At 41.5% G+C, this 27,357-nt stretch overlaps 1 protein-coding gene across 1 annotated transcript; it reads right to left on the minus strand.

Annotated features, from left to right (window-relative positions):
- Positions 1 to 996: 996 nt before the first annotated feature.
- THOC3 (THO complex 3) lies at positions 997 to 12,432 on the minus strand. Its single transcript, XM_006047250.3, has 6 exons — positions 12,070 to 12,432; positions 11,175 to 11,331; positions 9,467 to 9,671; positions 3,135 to 3,296; positions 2,912 to 3,012; positions 997 to 1,560 (listed from the first exon to the last, which is right to left on the minus strand). Exons 1-6 carry the CDS (start codon positions 12,334 to 12,336, stop codon positions 1,397 to 1,399), a joined length of 1,056 nt encoding a protein of 351 aa, XP_006047312.1. The 5' UTR covers positions 12,337 to 12,432; the 3' UTR covers positions 997 to 1,396.
- Between the last annotated feature and the right edge of the window lie 14,925 nt (positions 12,433 to 27,357).

The following is a 27,357-nucleotide window of genomic DNA, read 5'->3' on the forward strand; positions in this document are numbered from 1 at the left end:
GTTGCAAAAACTGAGTGAAGTGATCATTACAATACCAGACACACAGGGTATGTCCAATAATTAAAAATGCCTATTAAGACTTGGTGATTTATATATTGCCAAACATGGTGCTGAGCACCTTGTATGCTTTTATCTGGTCATACTTGATTTGTCTACCCCTCAAGATTTTTATAAACATGTTTTTATACAAAAAACATGAGTACAAGAAAACTCCTAGAAGGGTATATATAAAAATGCTTATTAGCAGAAAAATGGTTATCTCCTGGTGTTAGAAATATGAGTTTTCTTTTTGCTTACTGGCTTTTTCCAAATTTTTCCACAAACATCACTTTCTGAGGTATATTTGATTTGGTTTTTCTTTTTAAAGCTGAAATCCATTAAAACACAATGAAATCAAGATGCTGCTCACAGATAACAACCCCCTACATGAGCCATTTCTTCTGGTGGTAAGAGCTATTAAAAGCTGTGCCTTCCCTGAGGGAGCTGGCATGTGCTTATTTTAATAAGAATTAGCTGACTTAGCCCCTTCTTCACTTTGCCACTGGGGAGTACAGAGTCAAATTTTAGTTCAATCATTCAATTAGGTTCTTATTCTCTGCAGGTTTCTATTTTAATTCCCCACAGTCTTGACTTCCTATTCTAATTTATAGGTCATATCATAATTTTTTATTTCTTGTATTTTTAATATATATAAAATTAAATATTTTACTATTTTTCCTCAATGTTTATCATAATCTGTGGCCTACAAATCTTGCAGAATGAGGCCAGGTACACATAGACATAAACAAGTGATGACTCAACATGTTATCAGAGTGCCACTGTCCATGCATTTCACACCACAAACCATCGAGTTCTTGCTTATGACATTAAATGATAGGATTACAACCTTTAAATCCTATCTGAAACTTTTTTTAAATACAGTACTACAACACCTCCCTATAATGACATAAGAAAGTAATAAGGATAATATTACCATAATTTTTAAAGTCCTAGAAGTCCCATAATTAAAAAGTCAGTTTTATTAAATGTTCAATTCTCAAAATTATTAATATGTACTTTTTTTATTATAAAAAATCTCCAACTCCATCTCACCCTTCCTCACCTACCCCTCCAAACTACGTACTGTCCAAGCAGAACCAAGCCCAACAAATCCCACCACACGCCCAACAGCAGGAAGACAGGAAGTCCCCAGAGGACAAGGTATGCTGGTGTCGGCACTGCAAGGGACAGGGAACGAGAGCCAAATCAAACACAAAGGAAACCGGAATGGGCAGCCTAACAAAACACTGATACAATTTACACCAATTCATAAATACTTTAGGCGCCCACCAACCCCCAGAGAACAGACCAAACTAACTATACAACTGAAGCCGCTGCCATATGCTGGGTCCTCCTATCAGGAATCATTGGGAAGCCCAAACAGCTTCACAGTTCCAGCTTCCCGACTGCTGTCGTATTTGCCATCTTTGTCATCACAGGCAAACGCCAGCAGAGGCCTTTTGGGGTGCCAAGCCACGGTGAAGGTCGGTGACTCACACTGAACCTCCCACAGCTTGTCTCCTATAAAAATCAATATAGGGATATCAATCAGTATGTTAACAGTAGACCACACTCATTAAGTACTTACCTATGTTAACTCATTTAATCTGCATAATAGTCCTATAGGATACGAACAATTCTACCCCGTTTTACAGAGAACACTGAGGTACAGAGGGGTCACAGGGCAGTCGGGTGGCGGAGCAAGATCTGAACCTAACAGCCCATGCTCTGAGCCCTAGCCTACACTGCCTAAAAAAACTGCAATGTCAGCTCTTTGTTGAGCACTTCTTATGAATCAGATGCATTATACTTATCCTAATAAAGTATGACAACGCTATCCATCAATGCAAGTAATGGTTCTAAACCCCATTTTATAAAGAAACGGGTAACTGAACAGTTAAGTCACACCTCAAAGAAGCAGCAGGGGGAAAAAAAAGGCAGAAAAAGAACAGAGTCAGCACAGAAAGTCAGTCTGTCCGAAGTCACAGATCTTTCTACTCAACCACACTTGCCTTGCAAATAAAATTCTTTTTTCAAAATTTTTATCCTGCCTGCTTGTTGAAATTAAACATGGTTTTTCCAAAGCCACTTTTTTTTTTAACCTGGATTAATGTAGTAAAGTATTCACAGTGTGGTGTTGATTTAAAAATGCAGGATACACAGAATTATACACTTTAAATTGGTCAATTAGATGATATGTGAATTTTTTGATAAAGCTGTTTTTATATATATTGTTTCTACACACACACACATACTTTCTTTGAAGTTTTCTATATAGTTTGAATTCTTTTACTAAAGTATCATGTATTTCCAAAAGTAATAAAGTTACATTAAAAATAAACCTGAAGAAATACTTTTATAGAATGAATACTTGCCTCTCATTTTTCTATTTTCAAGTTCTGTCTTGTTGCTTTTTAAAACAAATCACATGTGCTTTGATAATTTCTTAAATTGTAAAATATATAAATCAACATACAGGCAAAAGACAAAAAGAAATATACCATATTGCTAAAAGAGACTGTATTTAAATGGTGAGATCACTCATCCATCCATCCATCCATTCATTCATTCTTCCTTTCTGTATTTTAAAAATTTTGGAAAAAAATTATTATGATGGAAAAATTAAAAGTAAATAAAAAGCAAACTGTTTTCTTTAATCACTTTCTTTCAGACCTGCCCCTCTTTCCTAAATCTTTGCTCCCTCATTACCTGATAACAGTCATAATAAACACACTTGCCTTAAGGAGGCAAATGCATTTTTGCTAATACTAGCAAAGTAGTAAGGAACAGAGATGAAAACACGTGATAGGCGTTCTCATGGCCAAGGATGAATGACAGAGCAGTCTCGTTAAGATAGTGAGGGTTTGGTTACCTGTCTCCACTTCAGCAATGTCAATGAAGTGATCTTCTGAGGCCGATGCCAGCATTTTCCCATCATGGCTAAAACTGAGGGTCCTCACAGGCCAATCCAGCCTATAGCAGAGCAGACCAGACAGAGGAGACATTAGAATAATCCAAAGAGGAGGGCCCAACTTCACTCAAAATGAAATAAAACTAACTTATCCAACAAGCAAAGTGCTGGCAGAGTTGCTTACCTGGAAAAGCATCGAACACACACTAACTCATCTACATCCCAAAGGCTGACCAAAGCATCTGCACTTCCTGTTGCAAAGTACTTCCCCATGGGGTCAAACTTGATACAGATACAGTTGGAAGGATGGGCGTTGATGGACTGCACAGGCTTCAGTTCTGGGTAGCTGAAAAACAAAACAGACATCAATCAAACTGAGGGAAATGACCCTGGTACTAAGATAGAAATAGGAGACGCTGAAGAAGAAAACCAAAGACAACAGAGTAAGTATCAAAGACTGTAAATCAAGGCTTTCCTGAAATAAAAAGATTTCAAAAATATACTGAAACAACACACTATATACTTAAGAATATGAACCCAGACTAACACAAAGACATTTTGTTGTTGTTCAGTAGCAAAGCAGTGTCCAACTCTGCGACCCCATGGACTGCAGCACAACAGGCTTCCCTGTCCTTCACTATCTCCTGGAATTTGCTTAAACTCATGTCCACTGAGTTGGTGATGCCATCCAACCATCTTATCCTCTGTTGTCTCCTTCTCCTCCTGCCCTCAATCTTTCCCAGCATCAGGGCATTTTCCATCAGGTGGCCAAAGTATCGGAGCTTCAGCTTCAGCATCAGTCCTTCCAAAGAATATTCAGGGTTGATTTCCTTTTGACTAGTTTGATCTCTTTGCTGTCCAAGAGTCTCCTCCAGCACCACAGTTCAAAAGAATCAACTCTTCAGCCCTCAGCCTTCTTTATGGTCCAACTCACCCATCCATACATGACTGCTGGAAAAACCATAGCTTTGACTATATGGACCTTTGTTGGTAAAGTGATATCTCTGCTTTTTAACATGCTGTCTTGGTTTGTCATAGCTTTTCTTCCAAGGAGCAAGCGTCTTCTAATTTCATGGCTGCGGTCACCATCCACAGTGATTTGAGAGTCCAAGAAAAGAAAATCTGTCACTGTTTCCATTTTTCTCCATCTATTTGCCATGAAGTGATGGGAAGGATACCATAATCTTAGATTTTTGAATGCTGAGTTTTAAGCCAGCTTTTTTTCTCTTTCACCTTCATCAAGAGGCTCTCTGGTTCCTCTTCACTCTCTGCCATTAGGATGGTATCATATGCAAACCTAAGGCTGTTGATATTTCTCCCAGCAATCTTTTTTTTTTTTTTTTTAACTTTACAATATTGTATTGGTTTTGCCATATATCAAAATGAATCTGCCACAGGTATACATGTGTTCCCCATCCTGAACCTTCCTCCCTCCTCCCTCCCCATACCATCCCTCTGGGTTGTCCCAGTGCACCAGCCCCAAGCATCCAGTATCGTGCATCGAACCTGGACTGGTGACTCGTTTCATATATGATATTATACATCTCCCAGCAATCTTGATTCCAGCTTGTGATTCATCCAGCACAGCATTTCACATGATGTACTAAGCATATAAAATAAACAAGCAGGGTGACAATATATAGCCCTGATATACTCCTTTTCCAATTTTGAGCCACTCCTTTGTTCCAAGTCCGGTTCTAACTGTTGCTTCTTGACCTGCATACAGGTTCTCAGGAGTCAGGTAAGTTCAGTTCAGTCACTCAGTCGTGTCCAACTCTTTGCGACCCCATGGACTGCAGCACACAGGCCTGTCTATCACCAAGTCCCGGAGCTTGCTCAAACGCATGTCCATTGAGTCAGTGATGCCAAGCAACCATCTCATCCTCTGTCATCCCCTTCTCCTCCTGCCTTTAATCTTTCCCAGCATCAGGGTCTTTTCCAATGAGTCCGTTCTTTGCATCAGGCAGCCAAAGTATTGGAGTTTCAGCTTCAGCATCAGTCCTTCCAATGAATATTCAGGACTGATTTTCTTTAGGATTGACTGGTTCGATCTCCTTGCAGTCCAAGGGACTCTCAAGTCTTCTCCAACATCACAGTTCAAAAGCATCAACTCTTTGGCACTCAGCTGTCTTTATAGACCACCTCTCACATCCATACTTGACTACTGGAAAAACCATAGCTTTGACTACACGGAGGCAGGTAAGGTGTTCTGGTATTCCCATCTCTTTAAGAATTTTCCCATTTGTTGTGATCCACACAGTCAAAAGCTTTGGCACAGTCAATGAAGCAGAAATAGATGTTTTTCTGGAATTCTCTTGCTTTTCCTATAATTCAACAGATGATGGCAATTTTATCTCTGGTTCTTCTGCTTTTCCTATATTCAGCTCGTATATCAGAAAGTTCTCAGTTCACATACTGTTGAAGCCTAGCTTGAAGGATTTTGAGCATGACCTTGCTGGCATGTGAAATGAATGCAACTGTGTGGTATTTTAAACATTCTTTGGTATTGCCCTTCTTTGGGACTGAAATGAAAACTGACCTTTTCCAGTCCTGTATGGCAACCCACTCCAGTACTCTTGCCTGGAAACTCCCATGGACGGAGGAGCCTGGAAGGCTGCAGTCCATGGGGTCGCTAAGGTTCACACACGACTGAGCGACTTCATTTTCACTTTTCACTTTCATGCATTGGAGAAGGAAATGGCAACCCACTCCAGTGTTCTTGCCTGGAGAATCCCAGGGATGGCGGAGCCTGGTGGGCTGCAGTCTACGGGGTTGCACAGAGTCGGACATGACTGGAGCAACTTAGCAGCAGCAGCAGCAGCCACTGCTGAGTTTTCCAAATTTGCTGACATATTGAGTGCAGTACTTTAACAGCATCATCTTTTAGGATTTGAAATAGTTCCGCTGGAATTCCATCACCTACACTAGCTTTGTTCATTGTAATGCTTCCTAAGTCCTACCTGACTTCACGCTCTAGGATGTCTTACTCTAGGTGAGTGACCACATCATCATAGTTATCCAGGTCATTAAGGTCTTTTTTGTGCAGTTCTGTGTATTCTTGCCACTTCTTAATCTCTTCTGCTTCTGTTTAGTCCTTGCCATTTCTGTCCTTTATTGTGCCTATCTTTTCACAAAATTGTTTCCTTCATATTTCCAATGTTCTTGAAGAGTCTCTAGTCTTTCCCATTCTATTATTTTCCTCTTTTTCTTTGCATGTTCACTTAAGAAGGCTTTCTAATCTCTCCTTGCACTCAGTTGGGTATCTTTCCCTTTCTCCTTTGCCTTTCATTTCTCTTCTTTTCTCAGCTATTTGGAAGTCCTCCTCAGACAACCATTTTGCTGTCTTGCATTTTCTTTGAGATGGTTTTGGTCACTGCCTCCTATACAATGTTATGAACCTCTGTCCATGGATTTTCAGGCACTCTATTGCATCTAATCCCTTGAATCTATTTGTCACTTCCACTGTATAATCATAAGGGATTTGATTTAGATCATACCTGAATGGCCTAGTGGTTTTCCCTACTTTCTTCAATTTAAGTTTGAATTTTGCAATAAGGAGCTGAAAATAATGGACTTTCAAAAAATTAGATTATTGGCAGACTTCTGACAGTAACACTTTATGCCAAAAGAAAATGGAGTAAAAAGATAAACAAGTAAGAAAATATGAATCAAAGTTTTTATATCTAGCAAAGCTATCAATTATAAAGTGTTCAAAGAAGCAGCACAATATAAGTATCTCTTAAGTTTTATAAGTTATGATAAGTATGAACTCAGCGAACATTGCTCCCCTTGAACACTTTTTGAGGAATCAATACAGGAGAGTAAGCTGTGACAATCAGTGACTGAAGACTTATCAGCCCAAGGCTGGTGATGAACATTAAATACATATAGTTTCTTGTAAAAATTATACATGTTCAAAGTAATGTAATAACTGTAATCTGACAGCATGTAGTAGTATTAACTTTTTTTAATGGAGGAAGACATATCCTAAAAGCAAAATTTACAATTTTAAGTAATCACACTGGTGGTAGTAGTACTATTATTAAATATCTGTGTGTGTAACAGGGGCCCCATGGACTGTAGCCCACCAGGCTCCTCTGTCCATGGGATTCTCCAGGCAAGAATACTGGAGCAGGTTGCCATTTCCTTCTCCAGGGGATCGTCCCAACCCAGAGACTGAACCCAGGTCTCCCGCATTGCAGGCAGACACTTTAACCTCTGAGCCACCAGGGAAGCCCCGTAGGTAACCATGGGAAACTCAAATTCTATAATCCCCTGCATCTCTGAGAATCAGAATACTTAGCTTGGAAGCAAAGAGATTTTAACTGGAAGTTATATGTATGAATTTACAAATTATTTTGTCTTTAAGTATATACATATACTTCCTAGCTCTGTCTACTAGAAAGGTCTAGAAATCATCAACTCAACAATATGGACATTCTGAGTTCTAATATTTTCTAGTGAAAGAATCCAGGGATTCTCTGGGAATATACTAATTAAAGATTTGAGGCAGGAAATACACAGGATGAACTTGGCATATCTTGTTATACCAGAGAGCAAGAAACTGAAGACTATGAGAATTATGTTAAAAAATATGACAGGAACCAACTTGAAGAGAATTCTGTGTGCCAAAGACAAATTCAGCTTCAATAAGGATAATGATTATGACAGACTGAAACACATCTACTATGCTTAAATACACAGGTCCATAACAATCCTTTAAAAAAAAAAAAGCAGCAGATCATCTTTGGAATCAATAGAGAACTAATTCAGGACCTAATGACAAAGGGACATTATCAAGCATATATCAAGCCTTCTCTAAACTGGGTAACCAAACTGATAAGACAAAGTGACTCTTAAATAAACAAGCAGTCAGAATCGGCAAAATCCAGACTGGGACAAGCTCCCCAGGTTAACAGCCTGTTTTTTAACAGTTAAGTTCTAAGTAAAACAAAAGGAAGGAAGGAGACTCCTCCACAGTTTAACTGACTTAAAAGGCATATCACACTTTTTTAAATGGGCAGAATTAGAGTATCCAGAAATTCACATTTGGTAGCAAAACTATAAAGAAATAATATAAAAATCAAGACAGTGCTTTTCGAGGAGGGAGTTTTGATGAGGACAAAGCCCATGGAAACACTTCTGAGATGGCAAGCAAAGTAATATTTCTTGACTTGGTGGGATTACACAGGTGTTATGCATAGAACAGTTCATTAAGCTACATAATTGCATTTTGTGGTTTTCTACATCTGTTTTATTTTCTAATACAAAAGCTTAAAGAAAAAACACTGCCTACAGACTAAAATTCAAGTTGCTAAGCATAGCATTCCAGAGCCAAATAATCTGGTACCAAATTACACTTTAACTTTATCTCCCTGTTTCAGGACCTCTCTTCAGATACTTTATCTACCACCACTCCCAGCAATTCTGATCTACTGACTACTTTCCAAATAAGCCATGTTCAGTCATACTTGTTTTGTCCATTGAGCAGTTCCCTTTTGCTGATTCTTAAAATTCTATTAATCTTTCAAGGTCAAGCTCAGAAACTGCCTCCTTCAACTCCCAAGTCCCACAGTCAATCCTTGGGATTCTACAGCAAACTCCCAATATCTCTAACACAGAGCCTACCACACTCTGCCTTGCAGTGTCCACCCAAGACAGCAGGAAGAACAGAATCAGATAGATCTCAACTTCAATTCCACAATTTCATTCATTTACAGAATATTTACTAAGATCCTGACTGTGTGTAGCAGGTACTGGGCTAGGCACTAGGGTTCAACAGTAAACAAGTTAAATACAGCTCCTAATTCACAGAATTTAGTAACTAGAAGACACAAAGAAATAAATATGCATTTATAATGTAGAATGAGAAATGCTTCCAACAGAAGTACATAATATAAGCTTCTAACCTTGGGGATGAAGAGGGCCTCCCTGGAGGGAAAGTGATATTTAAACTGAGACTTTGAAAATACGAATTAGGTATACTTCAAGGTACATCCAGTTCAAGTACTCACTAGCTAACTAGTCACTTACCCTCTGAGATCCCTGATCTTCATCTGTGAAATGGGAAGCATACCATCATCAGCTCCCTAGGATTTCTCTCTGGACACAGTAAAATATAAGGTACCTAGCTAGAAGGTGCTCAAGAGAAGTTAGAATTCCTTATTACTACAGTCGATCTTTGAACAAAGTCAGGGGTCGATCTGACAGGGGTTGAACAAACAGTTAAAAATTCATGTATAACTTAACAACTGGTCCTCTGTATCCACGGTTCCTCTGTATCTGTGGCTTTGTATCCCATATTCAATCAATCTCAGATCATATGGTACTGTAGTATTTACTACTGAAAAAATCCACATGTAAGGGAATCTGGGTAGTTTAAATCCGTGTTGTTCAACAGTCAATTGCTTGTCCTTCTGGCTCCTTCAGGATAGACTCACATCTAATTCATCTTGGGATCCACTAGAGCACCCAGTACAAAGACATGACAGTCCCCTAAACTTAGAAACCCCTCACCTGAGTATGTTGATACAACCGTTGCCATTTGTCAGGAAGAACATGTTATTGTCATTGTTCCAGGAGATTTCATTGACCTCAAACTTGAACTGCTCCTCCGCTTTGGAGCGGTGTGTCTTGGCGTCAATGAACGTCACCACATCATCCTTGTTGCCTACAGCGATGGTCTGCCCGTCAGGACTCCAGCAGATATTAATGTTCTCTCCTGGGAACCCAGATACGATCAGCAAGATACTGTTAGCCTACAACCCTCCAGAAGTTTATCTTGTTATCAAAGAAAGACTAGAGCTATTGCCCAGAGTTCATTCACTAAGGTCCTCATCAGTAGGACCAACCAGAACTCCAGCATACTCATCTACACATTTCCCCCTTTAGTGCTCACATGTCTCTAAGGGACATTTTTCCTCCCCATTTTATAGACGAAAAACTGAAAGAGAGATGGGCCAAAATATCAAAGCTATGAAGTAACAGAGCCAAGATCTAAATGCATACTTAACACCAGAGCCTCTAATTCTCTCTTATACTTGCACTTCCCAAATTCCAGTCATTCACATGCCATTTTCACAATTTTTGAACTATCCATGTAATAGCTATACTTCTTCCTTTAAGACTTTCATTAAAACTGACCCCTTCAAATTTTTTAAATAGCTTCACTTTGGCAATAAATCCTATAAGCTAGTTCTTTTTTTCTAGTAGCCATTAAAATATATACATACAATCAGTTTTTAATGTTCATCTATATAGTTAAATCATGTACATATCACCAGTTGTCTAGTTGGGGAAACCATACCATTCCACCTCCAGGTACAAGTCTTGCCAACAAAGTCCAGTAGCCCACAAATTTCATCAACTTTATTGATTCTAAGATGCATATTTGGGGAGGGAGGAGGGAGGAGGGTTCAGGATGGGGAACACATGTATACCTGTGGTGGATTCATTTTGATATTTGGCAAAACTAATACAATTATGTAAAGTTTAAAAATAAAATAAAATTAATTAAAAAATAAATAAATAAAAATAAAATTAAATTAAAAAAAAAAAGATGCATATTTTTTCACACTTTATTACCTGTAATGTATCTTAGAATGCACCAGGATGTATTTCAAAATTTTTGGTGTATCATGATTATCTAATAAAACTTTATTTTCTTTCCTAATGAAACAAAATATTGATGCATCTTATAATCAATAACATCTTAGCCAACATAACTTAATAAATGGCCTCAAGGTTTATAAGGCAGTATCTGGGGAAGAACAGTCTATAAATGTACTACACAACTTCCAGGTCATTTTCTCCCCAACTGTCAGTCATTTATTCTAAAGTCATTCTAGCCTATCAGCAGTTTCCTAAATTCTCCACTCCTCGGTATATGCTGTTCCCCGCTAGAGCTGCCTACCCACTACAAGGTGACCACTAAATCTATATGGCTATCTTAAGGGTTTGCTCAAAATCTGTGAAGCCTTCCCTATCTTCTCCAGGCATACTTAAGTGTTTCCATTCTCAGTATCCACCTTGTAGACCTATCCATTACAAGATGACCATGTTATATTATGTTAGTTTTTTCAATACATATGTCTCTCCCTGCACTAAACTCTCAGGTCCTTATTCAGCTCAGGATGTCCCATACCAACAGGGCCAGGCCCAGAGAAGATATTTAAAATGAATGACTGTCAGTAGCTCATCTTCCTACTGCCCTCTGAACAGTTACCTTTAGTGTTCACAGTGGCAATGCATTTCGTAGTCCTCACATCCCAGATGCGAATGGTTTTGTCTCCAGACGCAGTGACAAAGAGATCAGGGTTACTTGGATGCCAACAGAGCTGGTCCACGCTATCCCCATGTCCCCTATAATTGTTTTCTTTGACCTGAAAGAACAAAATCCAGATACCACTTCACCCATATGTACCTGCCTACCCATGTAACTTCTTAACCTTATTCAAAACGAGGTATCTGGCTACCAACATAAAAGTTCGGATGAATAAAGAGTCCAGTCCTTCTAAGTCACTTCCCCTAAACTCTTCCCAATACCCTACCCTCCCTTCCTCCCCAGTCAGTGTGAACAGTTCTGAGGACGGGGTCCACACCAATGCCCTTACTCTTTATCCCTCCCTGGCCTTCCTCCTTTCTGGTTTTCTACCCTTACTCTTCCACCAAGGGTCCCAACCCGCTTACTCAATTCCACGGGGGCCCTGTCATTTTCAGAATGCCTCTCCTCATCATCACAGGAGCCCACCACCACTGTCCCAGGCGCTCCTCACCACCACACGAGTCTCCCCGCCATCCTCTCCACCGGCCTTTACTCTCCACACTCACCTTCAACCCACCCCGCTCATCTTCACGCCTCCTTACTATTACACTCCCTATACACCGTCCCCCGGCCCCAACCACCTCCTCTCCACACCCCCATCTTCACCTCTCATCAGTCCGTTCCCCCCGCCTCACCCCCCCACACTTCTCTTTCGCGCATTATACACGCCGCTCACCTCCACACCCCTCCTTTCTCCCCCCTTCTCCTCACCCCCACTCTCCTCACGCCATTCTTCAACCTCGCCTTACCACACCCCCTCTCTCTCCCTACCCTGGGCCGGGTCCCAGCGGCTCACCAACCGGTCCTTCTCCAGCAAGAAGACGCTGGCCGTCTTGTCGAAGGACCCCGAGGCCAGACGACGTCCGTCGCAGCTCCAGGCCACGGAGTGCACCTTGGCGCTGTGCGCCGGGAACTCGCGCGTCTTACTGTGGCCGCGGAACAGCTCCTGCATCCCGAGCACGTAGCGCGTCGGGCCGCTTGACACTGAGCACCAGGGAGCCATCGAGCCGGGACCGCTCTGGCCCAGCGATGAGGGTCCCATGGACGCCTGGGGAATCGCCATACCGAATTCCCGGACGCAGGCTCGGTAATATTCTTCTCAGCGGCAATCAGCCCTGCCGCCGCCGCCGCACGCATGCGCGGCAGAGACCACCCGCGCCTCCGCGCACCCGCACTGTGGCCCACTCCCGGAAGAGACTACAAGTCCCAGCATGCAGCGCGCTCCCGCCTTTCCCTTTCCCGGTGGTCGCGATTCCGCTTGGAATTTCCTTCAACTATTAACCATTAGGAGGTTTTTAGGGTCCTTATTTTCTATCCCTGTTTAATCGAAGAAATAACGCAATTCTTCTAAACCTCAGTTCGCTGTCAGTTAAAAACACCTTTTTTTCTGGGTTACTCCCACCTTTCAGCCCACTCACTTAGAGCCGAAGGCTCTCTACTTCCTACTGCAGGAGGAGCTGGTGAACTTCTCTGGGGAAATAGGTTAGAGGTTTGAGTTTTCCCTGGTGGCTCAATTGGTAAAGAATCCGCCTGCTAATGCGGGAGACCTGGGTTCGATTCCTGGGTTGGGACAATCTCCTGGAGGAGGAACCGGCTACCCACTCTATTCTGGCCTGGAGAATTCCATGGACCGTATAGTCCATGGGATACTACTGAGCGACTCTCGCTTTCACTTCTTTGGGGGCGGCGGGGAGGGGAAAGGGAGAGGAGGCTGAAGCAAGGGTGAGAGCTGCCGAAAGCTGTTCGGACGATTTTCAGACAAATTCCTTGTGTTTAGAAGGCTGTTCTATATGCGCATTATTATATATGCAAAAAATACATAAAATACCCAGTTCAGTTCAGTTCAGTTGCTCAGTCGTGTCCGACTCTTTGCGACTCCATGAATTGCAGCACGCCAGGCCTCCCTGTCCATCACCAACTCCCGGAGTTCACTCAGACTTACGTCCATCGAGTCAGTGATGCCATCCAGCCATCTCATCCTCTGTCGTCCCCTTCTCCTCCTGCCCCCAATGCCTCCCAGTATCAGAGTCTTTTCCAATGAGCCAACTCTTCTCATGAGCTGGCCAAAGTACTGGAGTTTCAGCTTTAGCATCATTTCCTCCAAAGAAATCCCAGGGCTGATCTTCAGAATGGACTGGTTGGATCTCCTTGCAGTCCAAGGGACTTTCAAGAGTCTTCTCCAACACCACAGTTCAAAAGCATCAATTCTTCGGCGCTCAGCTTTCTTCACAGTCCAACTCTCACATCCATACATGACCACTGGAAAAACCATAGCCTTGACTAGATGGACCTTTGTTGGCAAAGTAATGTCTCTGAAGAGTAAATGCCTTTTCATGCCCCTTGGACTGGTCCCCACACCTCACACCCATACCTCAAACCACATATCCAGCATTTTCTTACTGAAGAAAGGGGTGGTGAGTTGCCAGAGCCAGACAAGTCACTTGAGAAGGGCCAGTGAACTGGGGGCTGTGTTTCAGTGATGAAAAATTGGCTGAAAATTTGCATAAAAACAAGACTTTTAAAAAAGGTAACACGTGCATTTAATAATAAATGTAGAAAAAATGAAAGGGAATAAAGTGGGAGAGAGAGATTACTTCTCTCTGATGTACCCAAATTCCCCTTATAAAAAAATACTGTAAAGTTTCTTGTGAGGCCTTCCAAAGGTGGCTTTGGTACCAAATCACAAGTCCATGTATGCAACGGCAGAGCGAGGCCAATCAATACTAAAACATTTAGAGTTTGGAACAGAGAAAGGCTTATTATAGGTTCATACAAGAAGATGGGTGGCTCATGCCCAAAGAACCCCGAAGTTACTAAAAGCTTTCAGCAAGCCCCTTTAAAAGCAAAAGGTGAGGGAGGGGTGTGATAAGTTGTTGCTAACTTCTTGGTGCCAGAGCCTTTGCTCTTGAAGTCAGGTCATGATCAGGTAACAATGTTCCTATAATCTCCTACCAAAGGATGTTATTCTCTGTCTTGACAAGAAAGAGCAAGGTCCCAAGGCACAACTTTCACTCTCCAAGGTCTCAGTCCTGGCTAAGAGGAGGCAGATCTCAGTTGGCAGCTCCTGCAGGGTCAGGTTTCTACACTTTGCCCAGCTGTCATCTCTGAGGGAGCCAGGCACTGAATCAAACGGGCCCAGGCAGACTACGACCCAGGCAGACAGTCACTGCTATTAGGTCACAGAGACAGGGAAGGGGGAGAGATTCACCACTGTCTCAAGACCTGGGCCAAGGCTAGTGGAGGGCCTTAGTCAAGGCTTCAGAGCCCTGCAGGACATAGTCCCCAGTCTGTTCCCTGGGCCCTCGGAGAAGGCCTGAATCTGCCTCTTACCTCACTCTCCACCTAATGACTACTCATTCTTGGCTGAATCACTTCCCTAATGGTCACTCATTGACAGTTGGTTGCTTGTCTGGGAGGGGGACCCACTAAGGCACTGACCAATGGTTGAGCGAGACCTGTTGCCTAGTTACAGGTTGCAGAGTAATGACGCACAGCAATGGCTGCCTGCTAAGGGCTATGCTCATTCTGCTCTGTTACAGTTGTTGTTTGGTTGCTCAGTCACGTCTGATTCTTTGTGACCCCATGAACCACAGCACGCCAGGCTTCCCTGTCCATCACCAACTCCTAGAGCATGCTCAAACTCATGTCCATCAAGTCGGTGATGCCATCCAACCATCTCGTCCTGTCACCCCTTCTCCTCCTCCCTTCAATCTTTCCCAGCATCAGGGTCTTTTCCAGTGAGTCAGTTCTTTGCATCAAGTGGCCAAAGTATTGGAGCTTCAGCTTCAGCATTAGTCAGTCCTTCCAAAGATTATTCAAGGTTGATTTCCTTTAGAATTGACTGGTTTGATCTCCCTGCTGTCCAAGGGATTCTCAAGAATCTTCTCCAGCACCACGGTTTGAAAGCATCAATTCTTTGGCACTCAGTCTTCTTCATGGTCCAGCTGTCACATCCATACATGACTATTGGAAAAATCATAGCTTTGACTATACAGATCTTTGTCAGCAAAGTGATATCTCTGCTTTTTCATATGCTGTCTAGATTCGTCATAGCTTTTCTTCCAAGGAGCAAGCATCTTTTAATTTCATGGCAGTCACCATCCACAGTGATTTTGGAGCCCAAGAAAATAAAATCTGTCACTGTTGCCACTTTATCCCCTTGTATTTGCCATGAAGTAATAAGACTGGCTGCTATGATTTTAGTTTTTTGAATGTTGAGTTTTAAGCCAGCTTTTTCACTCTCCATTTTCACCCTCATCAAGAGGCTCTTTAGTTCCTCTTTGCTTTCTGCCATTAGGATGGTATTATCTATGTATCTGAGGTTGTTGATATTTCTCCCAGCAATCTTGATTCCAGCTTGTGATTCATCCTGCCTGGCATTTCACATGATGTACTCTGCATATCAGTTAAATAATCAGGATGACAATATACACCCTTGATATACTCCTTTCCCAATTTTAAGCCAGTCTGTTGTTCCATGTCTCCTTCTAACTGTTGATTCTTGATCTGCATACAGATTACTCTGGAGGCAGGTAAGGTGGTCTGGTATTGCCATCTCTTTAAGAATTTTCCACAGTTTGTTGTGATCCACACAGTAGTTTAAGTGTAAATTGATTGCCTTGGGAGAGGTAGACAGGTATGTGTATATCTTACCCTCTCCCAACCCCCCAAAATGGTAGCATTCCTTACATAACTTGCTTTCTATTGTACACACATATAAGAAATCATAAGTATATGCATATGTCTCATTCTTTTAATGGATACAGTCTTTAATATGAGGCTTCCCTTGTGGCTCAGGCGGTAAAGCATCTGCCTACAATGTGGGAGACCCGGGTTAGATCCCTGGGTCGGGAAGTTCCCCTGGAGAAGGAAATGGCAACCCACTCTAGTATTCTTGCCTGGAAAATCCCATGGATGGAGGAGCCCAGTAGGCTACAGTCCATGGGGTCGCAAAGAGTCGGTCTTTAATATAGATGTATTATATAATAGTTTATTCAACTGATCACTTTGGTGGACATTTCATGTCCATGAATTTGCTTTTAGGACAATACTGCTGTGAACATCCCCATACAAATTTCACTGTGCACATATGCACTTTTTATTTGAATAAGTATTGTCAAAACACCTGAAGTTCTAACATCTACATTTCTACGAGCAGCATGGGAGAGTGCCATGAGGTCTTAAATACTAAGTGAGTCCACATAAAATGCACAAGGTTCTGAGAGGGGCCTTAGGAAATATGGCTCTTTTCTTTCCCCATTCACTTCCCTACCCATTTAAAGCTAGAAATTCTTGGAGACCTCAAAGCTTTTCAGACTGCAAAGAATACTGATGAGATTACTAAGATCTTGGGGGTGGGAGATTATTTGCTATTTAGTTTTTCCACCTTACCTTTCATTTTCAGGAATCTTCTTCATATTATTGCAGTGAAAAGGGAAAAAAGATGAATCAATTTTTTTCTTTTCCTTTCCTGAGAAGAAGATAAACCTGAACACATCTAGCTCTTTTTACTTTGCTCAGTGGCTCAGTCGTGTTCGACTCTTTGTGACCCCATGGACTATAGCCTGCCAGACTTTTCTGTCCATGGTATTTCCCAGGCAAGAATACTGGAGTGGGTTGCCCTTTCCTTCTCCAGGGGATCTTCCTGACCCAGGAATCAAACTCGCGTCTTTTGTGCCTCCTGAGTTGCAGGCAGACTTAATCACTGAGCCACCGGTGCTGCTCCTAACTCTGCATGTCTATACCGAAGTTTGCTTTTCTGCCCCCTAACTCTGCAGGAGCTATTTTCTTTTGACTGCACACCTATTTTCTTTTGACTGTACAGTAAATACATCCTGGATCTGGAGTTTACCCTTACAACACGCTTCCCCTTGTTGTTACATATCAGAAAGAAGGCCGCAGGGCCACCGAACTGCCAGACTCAATTACTGGGTTATTGATACCAGCCTATGACTGTCTTTGAAACAGTGCAAAAGGAAGAAATCAAGACCCTAACACCTTTGTTCCTCATCACTGGCTCCTGACTATGAGCTCTCATCTTATATAAGCCCCTAGACTTCTCATTGGGGCGGGAGGCACAGTTTTTGGGGAGTGAGCCTACTGTGTTCCCCTCTCTGCTTGCTGAGAATTAAAGCCACCTTTCTATTTCCTCTGAACTCTGCCTCTGTAGTTTTTATTCAGCGCCAGTGGGCAGAGAAAGCCAAGATTTTGGCCAGCAACAATTTTGCTAACACTTCTTTCCCTACATGCCCTGAGAATATATCTCCCGGCGCCGGATAAGGACACTAAGAACAAAGAGGTAAAATGTCCTGCTCCGGGTCACATGGCTGATATTGATTAGAACTCTGGTTTTACTGACTTTAAATTCTTCACTCTGATTCTTAGCATCTGAAACTGTTATAAATGTAATTCTTTATATTTCTGTATTAGTGCTGTGTTTGGGGTATATATTATGCTTTTTATTTCATTCTCCCTTGTGTCCTTGTTCTATATTCTGTATAGAACCTCAGTTGTGGTAAGTGTTTCCCTCTGCTCTTCAATGAGAGAGTTGTGATAGCACATTTCTGGGGCTATGAGACTGAAGTCAGAGCACCAAAGGGCAGAGAGAATCCAGGGCAACAGAGGCACGGGCTGCTATTAAAAAAAAAATCTTCATTTTGGAAAAAACTAACAAATTCAGAGAAAAGCTCCAAGAATAGTAAGAGTGCTGCTATGAAAATCTTCATTTTGGAAAAAACTAACAAATTCAGAGAAAAGCTCCAAGAATAGTAAGAGTGCTGCTATGCCTATGGCCCAGATTTGCCTAGTTTGAGCATTTTGTTCTATCTTCTCTGTCTATACTTATACATATCACTATTTTGCCTATTTGAGTAAGTTTAAGTTGTTCGTTACACCTCAATATTTCAGTGAATATTTCCTAAGAATAAGGATATTCTGTTTCCTATTCCTGGCATAGTTATAAACATTAGTAATTTGAACCATAACGTAAAATTTAATCTACTATCTATTTCAATTGTGTCAGTTTAGCCACTAATATCCTTAGTGCATTCTTCCTCCAATACAAGATCTAGTCTAGAATTTTATACTGTATTTAGTTATCATGTCTCTTTAGTCTCCTTGAATCTATAAAAATTCCCCAGCATTTCTGTGCTTCTATGACCTTCATATTTTTTTTTAAAAAAATACCATTAATGGATCATTTTTTTAATTAAAATTTTTTAAAATTTATTTATTTGGCTGTGCTGGGTCTTCATTGCTGTGTGGGCTTTTTTCTAGTTATAGTGAGCGGGGTTCTCTAGTTCCCAGTTGCAGTGTGTGGGCTTCTCATTGCTGTGACTTCTCTTGTGGAGCACAGGGTCTCGGGCACTCGGGCTTCAGTAGTCACAGCACGTAGGCTCAGTACTTGCAGCTCCTAGGCTGTAGAGCACAGGCTCGACAGTTGCGGTGTACAGGCTTAGTTGCTCCACGACAAGAGGGATCTTCCCAGGTAAGCGGTCGAAACTTGTCTCCTGAATTGGCAGGTGGATTCTTTACCACTGAGCCACCAAGGAAGCCCCTAGATGGATCATTTTTATAGTCATTTCTGCTACCCAGAAATTCTCTTTGGGAGCTGACTTTTGTTCAAACTCTGCAGGATGTTTTTATATATGGGAGTCTTAGGAATTTAAGGGTCATTCAGGGCAGAATCAGGTCAAACACAGTAAGGCCAGAGATGCCAGGATGTGTAGAGGGAATTTTCAGGAGCTGAGGCAAACATGTTACAATGAAAGAAGAGTAGATAAGGAAGGAGGGGGCTTGAAATATAAGTCCTATTTTGGTGGGGGCTTTGGAGAAGCTGTTGTTGCAAAAGAAAACAGGAAGGAGCCACTTACTTCTGGCAAATCCTTGACTTATAGTTGTGTATCAATTCAACCAGAGAAGCAAACTAGTGAAAGATATATGTTAGAAAGATTGATTTCAAGGAATTGATTTACACCACTGTGGGGGTTACTAAGCAACTCTGAAATCCACAGAGCAGGCTGTCAGACTGGGTAGGCTGGAACTCTCAGGCACTGGCTGAAGGTAATTTCCAAAGGCAGAATTGTTCTCTCAGGGAAGTCACATGTGTGTGTGCAAAGTTGTTTCAGTCGTGTCGACCCTGTACAGCCTTAAAATTCTTTCAACTCCTTTATTTAAAGTTAACTAATTGTGGAGCTCATCTATAAAACACCTTCGCAGGAAAGATCTAGATTAATGTCTGACTGACTAACTGGGGACTGTAGCCTAGCCAAGCTGACACATCAAAAAGATCATTACAGGGTGGGGGAGGTTTGAGTCTCCTGAGCAAGGTAGACTCATGACAATGGTCAGACAAGTGAGGAAAGCAAACTAAGGAAAGGGTACGGAGGTTGATTTTAGCAGCTTAGAATTTTAATTATAAAACTGATAGTATTACAGTTCTAGGTGTATTATACCTAGGTATTATTGGGAACTAAAGAAGATTTCCCCTCCCTTAGAAAAAGTTGACCTTGCTATTATTGTAAGAATTGTTTAAGGAGAGTTCTGGAAGATGGCAGATTAGAAAGAACTAGGAAACTGTCTTCCCACATAGACAACAGTTGCACTAGAAGAATCTGTCTGGTGTTAAATGTTTTGGAACTCTGGAGATAAATGAAGGCTTGCAACTTCCAGGAGAAGGCTTGGACAGTAGAATTCCAGTTGATTTCAATTTCACCTCTTAGCACAGTACCAGCTATGCATTTCCACCTCCAGCCCTATGGCATATAGCCATGCCATGTGTTCTTCAAACAACCTGCACATAACCATATGAAGAAATAAAGATATCAATAAAGGAAAATACATGGACAACTATAAGAGCTATTACTGTAACAACAGTTTGCAACTCTATATTTTCTTTTCTACATGATTTGAGACTAGTAAACTTTTAAAGCACCGAAGAATTGATGCTTTTGAACTGTGGTGTTGGAGAAGACTCTTGAGAGTCCCTTGGACTGCAAGGAGATCCAACCAGTCCATTCTGAAGCAGCCCTGGGATTTCTTTGGAAGGAATGATGCTAAAGCTGAAACACCAGTACTTTGGCCACCTCATGCAAAGAGTTGACTCATTGGAAAAGACTCTGATACTGGGAGGGATTGGGGGCAGGAGGACAAGGGGACGACAGAGGATGAGATGGCTGGATGGCATCACTGACTCGATGGACGTGGGTCTCAGTGAACTCCGGGAGTTGGTGATGGACAGGGAGGCCTGGCATGCTGTGATTCATGGAGTTGCAACGAGTCGGACACGACTGAGCAACTGAACTGAACTGAACTGGGTATTTTATGTATTTTTTGCATATATAATAATGCGCATATAGAACAGCCTTCTAAACACAAGGAATTTGTCTGAGTCTGGGTCGCAAAGAGTTGGACACGACTGAGCGACTGAACTGACTGACTGACTGACTGACACTTTTAAAAGTTATAATCTAAAAGATAGAATTGTAATGTTTTTGTAACTCCACATTTAGTTTCTACATAATTTAAGAGTGTAATGTACTCAAAAGAATTATAAGTTTATGTTTTGGGGCATATAATGTATAATGATGTAATTTTGTAACATCAACAACTAAAAGGGATGAGAACAAAGCTATTAATACTAAAGGAGAAGTTTTTTATATGTTACTGAGGATAAATTGGTATAAATTCCAATTAATGTGTTATAATTTTAGGATTTTAAATGTAATTCCCACAGTACTCACAAAGATAATAGCTACAGAACAGTGCAGGAGAAGCAGCTGCGTGATACAGGAGTAGCAGAGAGGAGCTGCCCCAAGTCCAAGGTCAGGAGCAGTGGCTGCGCTTTCCTGGAGCAGCCGTGAAGACATACTCCATGTCCAAGGTAAAAGAAACCCAAGTAAGATGGTAGGAGCTGAGAGAGGGCATCAGAGGGCAGACAGACTGAAACCACATTCACAGAAAACTAGCCAATCTGATCACACAGACCACAGCCTTGTCTAACTCAGTGAAACTAAGCCATGCCATGTGGGGCCACCCAAGATGGATGGGTCATGGAAGAGAGGTCTGACAGAATGTGGTCCACTGGAGAAGGGAATGTCAAACCACTTCAGTATTCTTGCCTTGAGAACCCCATAAACAGTATGAAAGGCAAAAAGATAAGACACTGAAAGATGAACTCCCCTGGTTGGTAGGTGCCCAATATGCTACTGGAGATCAGTGGAGAAATAACTCCAGAAAGAATGAAGGGATGGAGCCAAACTAAAAACAACACCCAGTTGTGGATGTGACTGGTGATAGAAGCAAGGTCTGATGCTGTAATGAGTAATATTGCATAGGAACCTGGAATGTTAGGTCCATGAATCAAGGCAAATTGGAAGTGGTCAAACAGGAGATGGCAAGAGTACATCGACATGCTAACAATCAGAGAACTAAAATGGACTGGAATGGGTGAATTTAACTCAGATGACCATTATATCTACTACTGTGGGCAAGAATCCCTTAGAGGAAATGGAGTAGCCATCATAGTCAACAAAAGAGTCCGAAATGCAGTACTTGGATGCAATCTCAAAAACGACAAAATGATCTCTGTTCGTTTCCAAGGCAAGGCATTCAATATCATGGTAATCCAAATCTATGTCCCTACCAGTAATGCTGAAGAAGCTGAAGTCGAACAGTTCTGTGAAGACCTACAAGACCTTTTAGAACTAACACCAAAAAAAGATGTCCTTTTCATTATAGGGGACTGGAATGCAAAAGTAGGAAGTCAAGAAACAACTGGAGTAACAGGCAAATTCAGCCTTGGAGTACAGAATGAAGCAGGGCAAAAGCTAATAGCGTTTTGCCAAGAGAACGCACTGGTCATAGCAAACACCCTCTTCCAACAACACAAGAGAAGACTCTCAACATGCACATCAGCAGATGGCCAACACCGAAATCAGATTGATTATATTCTTTGCAGCCAAAGATGGAGAAGCTCTATACAGTCAGCAAAAACAAGACCAGGAGCTGACTGTGGCTCAGATCATGAGCTCCTTATTGCCAAATTCAGACTTAAATTGAAGAAAGTAGGGAAAACCACTAGACCATTCAGGTATGATCTAAATCAAATCCCTTACGATTATACAGTGGAAGTGAGAAATAGATTTAAGTGACTAGATCTGATAGACAGAGTGCCTGATGAACTATGGACTGAGGTTCGTGACATTGTACAGGAGACAGGGATCAAGACCATCCCCATGGAAAAGAAATGCAAAAAAGCAAAATGGCTGTCTGGGGAGGCCTTACAAATAGCTGTGAAAAGAAGAGAAGCGAAAAGAAAAGGAGAAAAGGAAAGATATAAGCATCTGAATGCAGAGTTCTAAAGAATAGCAAGGAGAGATAAGAAAGCGATCAATGCAAAGAAATAGGGGAAAACAATAGAATGAGAAAGACTAGAGATCTCTTCAAGAAAATTAGACATACCAAAGGAACATTTCATGCAAAGATGGGCTCGATAAAGGACAGAAATGGTATGGACCTAACAGAAGCAGAAGATATTAAGAAGAGATGGCAAGAATACAAAGAAGAACTGTACAAAAAAGATCTTCACGACCCAGATAATCACGATGGTGTGATCACTCACCTAGAGCCAGACATCCTGAAATGTGAAGTCAAGTGGGCCTTAGAAAGCATCCCTACAAACAAAGCTAGTGGAGGTGATGGAATTCCAGTTGAGCTATTTCAAATTCTGAAAGATGATGCTTGAAAGTGCTGCACTCAATATGCCAGCAAATGTGGAAAACTCAGCAGTGGCCACAGGACTGGAAAAAGTCAGTTTTTATTCCAGTTCCAAAGAAAAGCAATGCCAAAGAATGCTCAAACTACGGCACAATTGTACTCATCTCAGTTGAGTTTAGTTCAGTTCAGTCGCTCAGTCGTGTCCGACTCTTTGCGACTCCATGAATCACAGCACGCCAGGCCTCCCTGTCCGTCACCAACTCCCGGAATTCACCCAGACTCACGTCCATTGAGTCAGTGATGCCATCCAGCCATCTCATCCTCTGTCGTCCCCTTCTCCTCCTACCCTCAATCCCTCCCAGCATCAGAGTCTTTTCCAATGAGTCAACTCTTCGCATGAGGTGGCCAAAGTACTGGAGTTTCAGCTTTAGCATAATTCCTTCCAAAGAAATCCCAGGGCTGATCTCCTTCAGAATGGACTGGTTGGATCTCCTTGCAGTCCAAGGGACTCTCAAGAGTCTTCTCCAACACCACAGTTCAAAGGCATCAATTCTTCAGCACTCAGCCTTCTTCACAGTCCAACTCTTACATCCATACATGACCACAGGAAAAACCATAGCCTTGACTCATCTCACACACTAGTAAAGTAATGCTCAAAATTCTCCAAGCCAGGCTTCAGCAATACGTGAACTTCCAGATGTACAAGCTGGTTTTAGAAAAGGCAGAGAAACCAGAGATCAAATTGCCAACATCTGCTGGATCATGGAAAAAGCAAGAGAGTTCCAGAAAAACATCTGTTTCTACTTTATTGACTATGCCAAAGCTTTTGACTGTATGGATCACAATAAACTGTGGGAAATTCTGAAAGAGATGGGAATACCAGACCACCTGACCTGCCTCTTGAGAAACCTGTACGCAGGTCAGGAAACAACAGTTAGAACTGATTCCAAATAGGAAAAGGAGTACATCAAGCCTGTATATTGTCACCCTGCTTATTTAACTTATATGCAGAGTACATCGTGAGAAATGCTGGGTTGGATGAAACACGAGCTGGAATCAAAATTGCCGGGAGAAATATCAATAACTTCAGATTGCAGATGACACCACCCTTATGGCAGAAAGTGAAGAGGAACTAAAGAGCCTCCTGATGAAAGTGAAAGAGTAGAGTGAAAAAGTTGGCTTAAAGCTCAACATTCAGAAAACTAAGATCTAGTCAAGGCTATGGTTTTTCCAGTAGTCATGTATGGATGTGAGAGTTGGACTATAAACAAAGCTGAGTGCAAAAGAATGGATACTTTTGAATTGTGGTGTTGGAGAAGACTCCTGAGAGTCCCTTGGACTGCAGGGAAATCTAACCAGTCCATCCTAAAGGAGATCAGTCCTGGGTGTTCACTGGAAGGACTGAAGTTGAAGCTGAAACTCAAATACTTTGGCCACCTGATGTGAAGAGCTGACTCATTGGAAAAGACCCTGATGCTGGGAAAAATTGAGGGCAGTAGGAGAAGGGGATGACAGAGGATGAGATGGTTGGATGGCATGACCGACTCAATGGACATGGGTTTGGTTGAACTCCGGCAGTTGGTGATGGACAGGGAGGCCTGGCGTGCTGTGGTTCATGGGGTCGCAAAGAGTCAGACACAACTGAGTGACTGAACTGAATTGATACCAAAAAAGTAAAAGAAAGAAAATTAGAAAGGAATTTAAACATTTTACTGCAAAAATCATCTAAACACAAAAGAAGACAGTAATGCAAGAAATGAGGGGTTAAAAAGGGATAGCACATATAGAAAATAAATAGCACAATGATACAAGTAATCCCTTCTTCTAAATAATTACTTCAAATGCAAATGGACTAAACTCTCCCAGCAAAAGACAAAGACTAGCAAAATGGATCAAAACACATGTGCCAACTCTATGCCATCTGTTAGATACTTTACAGCCAAAGACCAAAATAGATTGAAAGTGAAAGGATTGGTAAAGATATCCCATGCAAATAACCAAAAGAAAGTAAGGGTAGCTATATTAATATCAGAGAAAATAGACTTTAAATTTTTTGAAAAGGTCATAAGAGATAAAGAAGGATATTATATTAGAGAAAATATTTGCAAACAGAGCAATTGACAAAAGATTAATCTCCAAAATATACAAGCAGCTCATGTAGCTCAATTTAAAAAAAATGGACAGGGACTTCCCTGGTAGTCCAGTGGGTAAGACTCCAAGCCCCCAGTGCTAAGGGCTTGGGTTTCATCCCTGGTCAGAGAACTAGATCCCACATGCTGCAACTAAAGATCCTGTATGCCTCAACAAAGACCCAGCATAGCCAGATATATAATTTTTTTTAACAGGCAGAAGACATATTTATCCAAAGAAGACATATAAATGGCCAACAAACACATGAAAAGATGCTCAACATTGCTCATTATTAGAGAAGTGCAAATCAAAACCACAATGAGGTATCACCTCGCATTGATCAGAATGGCCATCATCAAAAAATCTAGAAAAAATAAATGCTGGAGAGGATGTGGAGAAAAGGAATCCCTCTTGCACTGTTGTTGGGAATGTAAATTGATAACACCACTATAGAGAACAGTATGGAGATTCCTTAAAAAACTAAAGATAAAACTACCATATGACCCAGCAATCCCAATACTGGACATATACCCTGAGAAAACCATAATTCAAAAAGACACATGTGGGGCTTCCTTGGCATCCAGTGGTTAAGACTTCCCTTCCAATGGAGGGAGTGCAAGTTTGATCCATGGTTCAGGAACTAAAAGCCCACATGCCAAATGGCCAAAATACCAAAACATAAACAACAGAAGCAATATTGTAACAAGTTCAATAAAGCTTAAAAAAAAAAGACACATATACCCCAATGTTTATCTTAGTTTATAGTAAATAACAATAGCCAAGACATGGAAGCAACATAAATGTCCATCAACAGATGAATGGATAAAGAAGATGTGATATATATATATATATATATATATCATATATATATATACACACAATGGAATATTACTCAACCACAAAAGGGAACACTGCTGGATGAACCTAGAGTCTGTCATACAGAATAAAGTAAGTCAGAAAGAAAACCAAATATCGTGTATTAATGCATATATATGGAATCTAGAAAAACAGTACTGATGAACCTATTTGCAGGGCAGGATAGAGACAGGGATGTAGAGAATAGATTTGTGGACAAAGTGTGGCGAAGGAGAGGTTGGGAAGAATTGAGAGAGTAGCGTTGACATACATACACCACCATATGCAAAATAGATAGCTAGTGGGAAGCTGCTGTAAAGCACAGGGAGCTCAGCTCGGAGTGCTGTGATGACCTAGAGGGATGGGGGAGGGAGGGGGCGGCGCCAGGGGCAGAAATGGGAGGGAAGCTTAAGAAGGAGGGGATATATTTATACATATAGCTGATTCATGTTGTTGTAACAGCAGAAAGTAATACAACATTGTAAAGCAATTATACTCCAATTTTAAAATAAAAAGTAAATAAATAAATTGGGCATGTTCACATGCAAATCAAAGCTCCAGCTTCCCATGGGGAAGGGGAGTTGCTATTGCATAGTCAAAACAAGCATAATACACAAGATATAATATCCAATATTGTGTTTGATGTCAGTCTTCAATACTTTGTTCTCTTCTCTCATCCTTCTCCAAATCTGCCAAGCTGAGGACAGACACACACCCCCGCCTCCAACATGAGTGCAATTCAATGAGGCTCCAGCTCCTTACATCTCTCTCATTAAAACAAAAACAAAAACAGAGCATAGGATGCTTGAGTGAGCCATCACCTGCTTAACCCTCAAATTCTGTACCTGTGAAATGGAATAAATAATAGCAGCTAGTATAATGTGATATGAAATGGGTTGATGCATGTGAAATGGATTCTGAGCATATAATAGGCACTGAATAAATGAAAACTATCAGGTTCCACTCCATTCCATACTTCAAAAGATTCTAAGAAGAACCTCACTTTAAAGAAACATGAGAATGTTCCAAAGTCTCCCCTATGACCAGGAAAAGGTTATATAGCCTTATTCCCAAGGAGCATTTGTCCCTGGGATATCACCATCCAGTGTCCCCACCTGCAACTCTGCACACCCAGGCTGACCCCCTATCACCCAGCTTCTCAGAGCTCAGATCTGCACATTTGCTCCTATCACCTTCCTCCCCACCCTCCAGGCATTTGTGCTGCCCACCCTAGCAAGCTGTCTCCCTAACACCTCACCTACTCATGGTTTCATTATTTTATTCCCTACCTTTTTCACTCAGAAGAAGGGGAGAAGCAGGGAGAATCATACAAGCAAGGAGATGGGTGGAAAGGGATAGGGAGCCAGCTGCACCTATAACCCCC

The sequence above is a fragment of the Bubalus bubalis genome, chromosome 11 (assembly GCF_019923935.1).
Source record: "Bubalus bubalis isolate 160015118507 breed Murrah chromosome 11, NDDB_SH_1, whole genome shotgun sequence".
Taxonomy (NCBI): domain Eukaryota; kingdom Metazoa; phylum Chordata; class Mammalia; order Artiodactyla; family Bovidae; genus Bubalus; species Bubalus bubalis.